Source organism: Sander vitreus, chromosome 20 (genome assembly GCF_031162955.1).
Source record: "Sander vitreus isolate 19-12246 chromosome 20, sanVit1, whole genome shotgun sequence".
In the NCBI taxonomy this organism is placed as follows: Eukaryota; Metazoa; Chordata; class Actinopteri; order Perciformes; family Percidae; genus Sander; species Sander vitreus.
The window spans coordinates 28,673,448-28,683,447 of record NC_135874.1 but is presented as its reverse complement, the minus strand read 5'-3'; the positions used below and the strand labels follow the sequence as shown (position 1 = coordinate 28,683,447).

The window sequence follows — 10,000 nt, the reverse complement described above, 5'->3', positions numbered from 1 at the left end:
ACCTTGTATTCCCGGTTTTTGGACCCCACGAATGTAGTTAAACAAGAACACACACACACATACGTTTGTCTTGTTTAATTGATCCTCATTTACATACTGTCTTGAACATTTCAACGTTCATGATGGACCCACTTCCAAACTGTAAATATCTTTCACAGATGGACCAATGGACCAATGGATCAATGGACCAATGGACCAATGGACCAACGTCTAGACGACTGACAGTTAAAAATAGAAATCTTTACATGGTGTGTAAGTCTCTTTGCCTCGAGCTCAGATTTAGATCTTTATCAGTCGATCTGGGAGAGACGCAGTAAAAATATAAAATTCTGCAGTGTTCATGTCCCGGGAGAGTTTTAATCCAAACGCACTGAATCCAGATTTTTGGGGTTCGGCTGAATCCTGAATCCCCCTGGTTGAGGTTCTGCTGAGTCCTCGTCCCGTCCTCAGTCCATGAACACAGTCAACACATTAATGAAGTAAACAGTGACTGTCCTTCCTTTGCCGTACCTGAAGTTGCTGCATTCTGGCTGCTGTCTGTAGATTCCTTCATGCTCAGCTCGTATTCTTCCAGATGTTTCATACCAGATGTTGTAACAGCGGTGATGTTGTGTATTGTTTAGGGTCCTCGCCACCACCAGACTAATCAGCATTGCAGATTGAACATGTAGCTGGACTTGAATGGCCTTCTTTTGACTGAAAGTACTGCCAAACAACCCTTTTTCTGCTCACCAGTTCCATTTCCACTTCCTCTCAGCCTGCTGCATTGAAGCTCCACCTACGTAAACACCTTCCTGTAATCAACGGCGCCGTCATCACGGCGACCAGCGTAGCGCGGAGTGACAGCGTAGGGTTCAGCAGAAACCCAACCCCGTCAACAAGCCCAATATTCAGCCCAATCAGAAGCCGAGTCCTGGATTCGGTGCATCCCTGCTTCCAAACTGCCATCAGTTTTGTTGTCTAAACGTAACGGTCATCGCTGCAAGTCACTAACCGGCTGGCGGTTGCCTAATTTCGTGCGATATCATTCGAACCCGCTCATTACAGTCCCTCCAGAAAAACCTGATCATGCAAACGCATAATCAGCCAAAGTCCTTTTTTCAAATACGCGGCACTTTCGCCGCATAAATAATATGCGGGGCTTGCATGATGTCATAATCCCCGCATCTTCGTTGCAAAAAAAGTCCCAAATATCTGAGCAGAAAGATGAACATTTTTCCATCCATCCATCCATCCATCTTCATCCGCTTATCCGGGGTCGGGTCGCGGGGGCAGCAGCTCCAGCAGGGGACCCCAAACTTCCCTTTCCCGAGCCACATTAACCAGCTCCGACTGGGGGATCCCGAGGCGTTCCCAGGCCAGGTTAGAGATATAATCCCTCCACCTAGTCCTGGGTCTTCCCCCGAGGCCTCCTCCCAGCTGGACGTCCCTCCACCTAGTCCTGGGTCTTCCCCGAGGCCTCCTCCCAGCTGGACGTCCCTCCACCTAGTCTTGGGTCTTCCCCGAGACCTCCTCCCAGCTGGACGTCCCTCCACCTAGTCCTGGGTCTCCCCCGAGGCCTCCTCCCAGCTGGACGTCCCTCTACCTAGTCCTGGGTCTTCCCCTCCACCTCATCCCAGCTGGACGTCCCTCCACCTAGTCCTGGGTCTTCCCTCCAGCCTCTTCCCAGCTGGACGTCCCTCCACCTAGTCCTGGGTCTTCCCCGAGGCCTCTTCCCAGCTGGACGTCCCTCCACCTAGTCCTGGGTCTCCCCCGAGGCCTCCTCCCAGCTGGACGTCCCTCTACCTAGTCCTGGGTCTTCCCCTCCACCTCCTCCCAGCTGGACGTCCCTCCACCTAGTCCTGGGTCTTCCCCGAGGCCTCTTCCCAGCTGGACGTCCCTCCACCTAGTCCTGGGTCTTCCCCTCCACCTCCTCCCAGCTGGACGTCCCTCCACCTAGTCCTGGTTCTCCTCCCAGCTGGACGTCCCTCCACCTAGTCCTGGGTCTTCCCCGAGGCCTCCTCCCAGCTGGACGTCCCTCCACCTAGTCCTGGGTCTCCCCCGAGGCCTCCTCCCAGCTGGACGTCCCTCCACCTAGTCCTGGGTCTTCCCCGAGGCCTCTTCCCAGCTGGACGTCCCTCCACCTAGTCCTGGGTCTTCCCTCCAGCCCTCCTCCCAGCTGGACGTCCCTCCACCTAGTCCTGGGTCTCCCCCGAGGCCTCCTCCCAGCTGGACGTCCCTCCACCTAGTCCTGGGTCTCCCCCGAGGCCTCCTCCCAGCTGGACGTCCCTCTACCTAGTCCTGGGTCTTCCCCTCCACCTCTTCCCAGCTGGACGTCCCTCCACCTAGTCCTGGGTCTTCCCCCAGGCCTCTTCCCAGCTGGACGTCCCTCCACCTAGTCCTGGGTCTTCCCCAAGGCCTCTTCCCAGCTGGACGTCCCTCCACCTAGTCCTGGGTCTCCCCCGAGGCCTCCTCCCAGCTGGACGTGCCTGGAACACCTCCCTAGGGAGGCGCCCAGGGGGCATCCTTACCAGATGCCCGAACCACCTCAACTGGCTCCTTTCGACGTGAAGGAGCAGCGTCTCTACTCCGAGCTCCTCACGGATAACTGAGCTTCTCACCCTATCTCTAAGGGAGACGCCAGCTACCCTCCTGAGGAAACCCATTTCGGCCGCTTGTACCCTGGATCTTGTTCTTTCGGTCATGAACATTTTTATTTCTGTTTATTTGAATAGGGACAGATACAAAAAACATAGATTATTACACAAAGAACAATCCGATGCCTGTATCACAGTGTTTATAGCCATGGCGAATTTGCAACACCTGTCCCTAGAAGGGACGTTCACGTACTTACGGCGACGTGAACGTCATCGAAAAGCTGTAAACCCCGCGATGAAGCACGATGAAACCACAGTTTCTGCAAGTTTCCGCAACTTCATCGCATAAATATCCCGCATATTCCATCACATTTTTTAAGAAAACGTGACGCATAATCAAGGATTTTAGCCCAAAACAATCACAAAAAAACTCCTCATTTTTCTGGAAGGACTGGAAGAATGCGTTGGTTATTTTGCACGCCGTACAAACTACAGAAAAGTCTCTCTGGGAATCAAAAGTCCTAAAATTCCAAAAGTTTTGGATGCCTTTTAAACCCAAAATCATGAAGAAATCATCAGATACTGAGCAGTCCTCCGCTCTGTTCTCTCCCCTCCTCCCTGCTCTGGCAGCCTCTGTGCTCACGGACAGATCAGATGAGATTAGATGACATTTAAATGGGATGTTTGTGCAAAGATGGTGGACAGTTTTTTTTGGGGGGTGGATGATGATGAAGACGAGGAGGAGATGAGTACCTCATTAGTGCCTGCGAGGAGCGAGAAGGGAGGGGCTAACACGTTCTCCAGCTCGCCGCTGAAGGCATCGTTATGTTATCTCGCCACGCTAACTGGCCGCCTGATTGGCCGGCTTCCCTTTTCTCCAAATTAAATCCAAACCACAGCCAAAATAAAAACCAGGGCAAATCTGGAAGCTCCATCTGCATGGGGGAGGGGCTTAATCCACATGAGGAGGGGAGGGGCTTAATCCACAGGAGGAGGGGGCTTAATCCACAGGGGAGGGGCTTAATCCACAGGAGGAGGGGCTTAATCCATATGAGGAGGGGCTTAATCCACATGAGGAGGGGCTAATCCACAGGGGAGGGGGCTTAATCCACAGGAGGAGGAGGGTGAACACCGAACAGATTCGAGTCACCGACCTCGCCAGACTGTCCGACGGCCGATTATCGGCTCGGTGTGTCAGCGCCTTTGGGCTCAAAAACGTAGCGCTGGAGATGTAGTCTAAGTAGATATGAGAGCAGCTTCCCAATGGCGCTCATTGAATCCATATCCTTTTTTAACCATGTCAGCGTGCCAGACAATATTTAACCTTTAGAGACGATGAAATCCCTGAGGACAGGAAGTAGTGCTGCCTCTAAATGTTCTGCTGTAATGTTTGAACCTTTATATATTTTGTAACCTAAGTTTTGAAAGGTACTAAAGAAATAAAACTTTACTGACTTAGTTGTAAGTAAGAAACTGAATTGATGACGGGAAGAAATGATTACGTATTAAAGGGTAACTACTGTTTTTTTTCCAACCTGGACCATATGTCCCTATGTTTTTGTGTGTAAGTGACTGATGGGAACAACCTGTCACAACCAGAAACAGCTCTGGGATCGCTGGCGCTAAACCCACCAGACTCCATTTAAAAAAAACAGTACTTTTAGCGTGTATAGAGCCAGCATATTTTCACATGTAAATCAGTAAACTGTGTGTTTATTTCAACCAAAACTAGAGTTGTGATGGTTGGAAAAGTGGAAAGACGACCCAAAACGGCTTTTTATAGTTTTATTTTGTTTCTGTCGACTTTGAATGAAGTGTGTTTTACGATGCTTAAATTGCTGTTTATTTACATGGAGTCTGGTGGGTTTAGCGAACGCAATTTCGCGGATGTTTTTATGTTTAAAAAAAGGATCTTACTCTTTAACAGAAAGGTCGACTTCCATAGAAATCCTTTCCATAATGTTGTCAGACACTTAGAATAATAATCTGAGTCTGTCAGCTGAACGATGGCCCTGTTAACTTACATTGAAGCTTGTTTCTCCGCTGCCAACTGCAGCGATCTCGCTTAATACTGTTGTTCCCATCAGTCACTTAGACACACACACACACACACAGGAACATAGGGTCCAGGTTGGAAAAAACGGTAGTTACCCTTTAAGAAGCAATGTTTGAATTGTGGTTGATGAAAAAAAACAAACATTTAAACTGGTATTAAAATGAACCTCCCAGTCACAAACAGATGGAAACAGTAAAGACCTTTTCTCTGAGGAATGGGGAAAATAAACCCTTTCATATGTGGATCTAAATGAAAAACGTTTTCATTATTCATTATTCATGCCGCTTCATGAAGCCAAAAACATCCCCAAATAAACATTTGGGAGTTATTTCAGAAGAAAATAAATAATCTCAGGAATCAATGATATTTTTAAACACAGCTGAGGTTTTAAGCTGTCGAGGTTGTAAAGCAACAACAAAAAAACATTGGACAGAAACCAGACTATGAACTATTGCTGTCAGCAGCTGATGGACCGGCTCCCGATCCCACCGAGGGTTTAACGGAGACTAAAAGACTTAAACGCTTCAGCAGGACGCGTCCTGGCGGAAAGAGAGAGACGAGGGGTTTAGACCGAGACTTTGAGGGGTTTAGACCGAGACTTCGAGGGGATGGAGACCGAGACTTTAAGGGGTTTGGACCGAGACTTTGAGGGGTTTAGACCGAGACTTCGAGGGGTTGGAGACCGAGACTTCGAGGGGTTTGGTCTGAGACTTCGAGGGGTTGAGACCGAGACTTCGAGGGGTTGGAGACCGAGACTTCGAGAGGTTTAGACCGAGACTTCGAGGGGTTTGGACCGAGACTTCAAGGGGTTTGGTCCGAGACTTCGAGGGGTTGGAGACCGAGACTTCGAGCCAGGGGTTTGGACCGAGACTCGAGGGGTTGGAGACTGAGTCGAGACTTTCGAGGGGTTTGGACCGAGACTCGAGGGGTTGGACCGAGACTCGAGGGTTTGGAGACCGAGACTTCGAGGGGTTTGGACCGAGACTCGAGGGGTCTGGACCCGAGACCCGAGGGTTTGAGACCGAGACTTTGAGGGGTTTGGACCGAGACTTTGAGGGATTTAGACCGAGACTTCGAGGGGTCTGGACCGAGACTTTGAGAGGTTTAGACCGAGACTTTGAAGGGTTTGGACCGAGACTTTGAGGGGTTTGGAGACCGAGACTTCAAGGGGTTTGGACCGAGACTTCGAGGGGTTGGAGACCGAGACTTTGAGAGGTTTAGACCGAGACTTCGAGGGGATGGAGACCGAGACTTTAAGGGGTTGAGACCGAGACTTTGAAGGGTTTGGACCGAGACTTCGAGGGGTTGGAGACCGAGACTTCGAGGGGTTTGGTCTGAGACTTCGAGGGGTTTGGACCGAGACTGAGGGGTTTGGACCGAGACTTCGAGGGGTTTGGACCGAGACTCGAGGGGTTGGAGACCGAGACTTTCGAGGGGTTTGGACCGAGACTCGAGGGGTTGGACCGAGACCGAGGGCTGGACCGACTTTCGAGGGGTTTGGTCTGAGACTTCGAGGGGTTGAGACCGAGACTTCGAGGGGTCTGGACTGAGACTTCGAGGGGTTGAGACCGAGACTTCGAGGGGTTTGGACCGAGACTTCGAGGGGTCGGGACCGAGACTTTGAGAGCTTGAGACCGAGACTTTGAGGGGTTTGGACCGAGACTTTGAGGGATTTAGACCGAGACTTCGAGGGGTTTAGACCGAGACTCGAGAGGTTGAGACCGAAACCCGAGGGGTCTGGACCGAGACTTTGAGAGGTTTGGACCGAGACTCGAGGGGTTTGGACCGAGACTTCGAGGGTCTGGACCGAGACTCGAGGGGCTGAGACCGAGACTCGAGGGGTTTGGACCGAGACTCGAGGGGTTGAGACCCGAAAACCCGAGGGGTTTGGACCGAGACTCGAGGGGTTGGAGACCGAGACTCGAGGGTTGGAGACCGAGACTCGAGGGGTTTAGACCGAGACTTCGAGAGGTTGAGACCGAAATCCGAGGGGTCTGGACCGAGACTTCGAGGGGTTGGAGACCGAGACTTCGAGGGGTCTGGACTGAGACTTCGAGGGGTTTGGACCGAGACTTCGAGGGGTCGGGACCGAGACTTTGAGAGCTTGAGACCGAGACTTTGAGGGGTTTGGACCGAGACTTTGAGGGATTTAGACCGAGACTTCGAGGGGTCTGGACCGAGACTTCGAGGGGTTTGGTCTGAGACTTCGAGGGGTTGAGACCGAGACTTCGAGGGGTTTGGACCGAGACTTCGAGGGGTTTGGACCGAGACTTGAGGGGTTTGGACCGAGACTTTGAGGGATTTAGACCGAGACTTCGAGGGGTCTGGACCGAGACTTCGAGGGGTCTGGACCGAGACTTCGAGGGGTTGAGACCGAGACTTCGAGGGGTTGAGACCGAGACTTCGAGGGGTCGAGACCGAGACTTCGAGGGGTCTGGACCGAGACTTCGAGGGGTCTGGACCGAGACTTCGAGGGGTTGAGACCGAGACTTCGAGGGGTCGAGACCGAGACTTCGAGGGCAATACTGTATCGATGTCGCGGTTTTAAACACGCCGTTAACGGTCCCAGTTTGGTTAGGTTTAGACACCAAAACTACTGAGTTAAGTTGATAAAAACATGGAGGTTTGGGACTTCACTACCTGAAGGTTACCACGGTGACGCAGAACGTGACATAGCTCCTTTTGTAGTAACACGCTCGTTCATGAGCTTCTCTCTCGTGTCTCTTACAAGTGGTAAACGATGGATGTATTTAGACAACCAAGGAGATGTAATTATTATGTCGTGCTAGTAGCTAGCTAGTGCTAGCTGCTAAGGTTAGCCTGCAGTTTGGTGAACAAAGCTTCTCTTAATAACATCCATGGCTTCATCTCTCATCCACGTTACAGGCTTTACAGCATACATACCATGGATGTATTAGTAGAACACATGGTGAATTACAACCATTAGCGTTAGCATTATCCATTATTACAGCTACAGGACCTCGGGAGAACACATATGAGCATGGGCTGTGCAGTCTGCTCGCGTCCATTATGCACGTTCGTCATACCTAGTTTAAAAACTCTGGATTCAGCTACTAGTAAATATTAAAAATGTTAAAAACGTGACGTTTTAAACAAGGACCCTTTAAAAATGTTCCGCTGAAATATAGACGTTTCTTTCGCCATGCAAAGTCTTTCTGGGCCATGGGGTGCAGTACCAGCGTTATCCACTAAGCCTACGATGGCTTTAAGACATGGTGCTCTTCCTGGGGGCTTGATCCACCCCAACCTGCCTCCTTACCAGGACATTTGGCACTCTTATTCTTCCTCACCTTACTTCCTGCCTTGCTCCCGTCAGAACTACTACGGCCACTAGAGGGCGCCGCCACTAGAAACCTCAATATAGGTCAGAATGATGCTGGAACAAACGACATATGGATTTTTCGGGGGGAACATAGTCTCGTAAAACTGTCAAATGTAAACATCCCAAATCCCTTCAGTGTTGATTCTGTGGATGTGATCGCCCACTCTGAGACACCAGACACATGCCAGAGTAAAGACCGTGATGCGTTTGTTTACCTGTGTGAAGAAGGGTTCATAGATCTCCACGCCGGCGTCCGAGCCCTGCGTCAGCGCCTCCCGGCCTCGCCGCCAGCTGTAGTGGACCGGAGGGTTGGAGTTGGCCACGCAGCGGAGAAACACCGTCCGCTCAAAGTAGAACTGCTCCTTCGATTCACCAACACTCTGGTGCACCGTTATCACTGGGTCATCCAGGTCTGAGAGGGAGGAGGGAGAGAGGGAGGGAGAGAGAGAGAGAGGGAGAGAGAGAGAGAGAGAGAGGGAGAGAGAGAGAGAGAGAGGGAGAGAGAGGGAGAGAGGAGAGAGAGAGAGAGAGAGAGAGAGAGAGAGAGAGAGAGAGAGAGAGAGAGAGAGGGAGGGAGAGAGAGAGAGAGGGAGAGAGAGAGAGAGAGAGAGGGAGAGAGAGAGAGAGAGAGAGACAGAGAGAGAGAGAGAGAGAGAGAGAGAGACAGAGAGAGAGCCAAAGAGAGAGAGAGAGAGAGAGAGAGGGAGAGAGAGAGAGAGAGAGAGAGAGAGAGAGAGAGGGAGAGAGACAGAGAGAGAGAGAGAGAGAGAGAGAGAGAGAGAGAGAGAGAGGGAGAGAGAGAGAGAGACAATGTTTTCCCTTGGTTAGTCAAAGACTTGGGGGCGGCCATTAGGCGAAGGGGTTTGAGGGATTTGAGGGATTTGAGAGGTTTGAGGGATTTGAGGGGTTTGAGGGGTTTGAGAGGTTTGAGAGGTTTGAGGGATTTGAGGGATTTGAGGGATTTGAGGGGTTTGAGGGATTTGAGGGTTTTGAGGGGTTTGAGGGGTTTGAGAGGTTTGAGGGATTTGAGGGGTTTTGAGGGGTTTGAGGGGTTTGAGGGGGTTTGAGAGGTTTGAGAGGTTTGAGGGGTTTGAGAGGTTTGAGGGATTTGAGGGGTTTGAGGGGTTTGAGGGATTTGAGGGGTTTTGAGGGGTTTGAGGGGTTCAGTTTCAGTGTCACTTTATAAAAGAGGACACGTCGGTAGTTTTGCAGTTCATAGAAATGAAGGAAGATTCTCCTCTCGTGTGTCTGCAGCTCATTCTGTTAAAAACTCCTCAAAACGCACGGCCCCGACTCCCAGCTTCAATTCCTCCTGGAGTTTACTGTAAAAGCCTGCGTGCCCTGAAGGCAGCACTCAGCCGCGATACGTTCAGGTACCACTTAACCCTCCTGTTGTCCTCGGGTCAGATTTGACCCATTTTTTAAAAAGTTTCTGTATCAGAAATTTGGGTTTTTTTTCAACCACACTGTCAAAGAGACTAATGTGGATGGTTCTCACGGTGGCCCTGAAGTGCAAATCACAACAGCAAATAGAAAAATGCAACGGCAAACATGAAAACACGACAGCAAATATGAAAACACGACAACAAATATGAAAACACGACAGCAAACATGAAAACACGACAACAAATATGAAAACACGACAACAAATATTTCCGTGTTTTTCACCTCTCCTTCCTGTTAAAAGACAGACAGTCCGTCTGACCAATCAGGAGGCTCCGTCCTCTGCTAGATAGGCCCTACCTTTACAGTAGAAGTTAATGCCGTTGTGTTTTCCTGTTTGTTGTCGTGTTTTCATATTTGTTGTCGTGTTTTCATGTTTGTTGTCGTGTTGTCGTGTTTTCATGTTTGTTGTCGTGTTTTCATATTTGTTGTCGTGTTTTCATATTTGCTGTCGTGTTTTCATATTTGTTGTCGTGTTTTTCATATTTGTTGTCGTGTTTTTCATGTTTGTTGTCGTGTTTTCATATTTGCTGTCGTGTTTTCATATTTGTTGTCGTGTTTTCATGTTTGTTGTCGTGTGTC

The 10,000-nt window shown here is 50.3% G+C and overlaps 1 protein-coding gene across 1 annotated transcript in view; it reads right to left on the bottom strand.

The window, feature by feature from the left end:
- The window catches only part of mdga2a (MAM domain containing glycosylphosphatidylinositol anchor 2a), an 81,491-nt gene that overhangs the window by 37,321 nt on the left and 34,170 nt on the right, over nt 1–10,000 (bottom strand). The window contains exon 4 of the mRNA XM_078278135.1: nt 8,191–8,387. Within this exon, the coding sequence (XP_078134261.1) occupies nt 8,191–8,387 (197 nt within the window). The remainder of the gene's footprint in view (nt 1–8,190; nt 8,388–10,000) is intronic.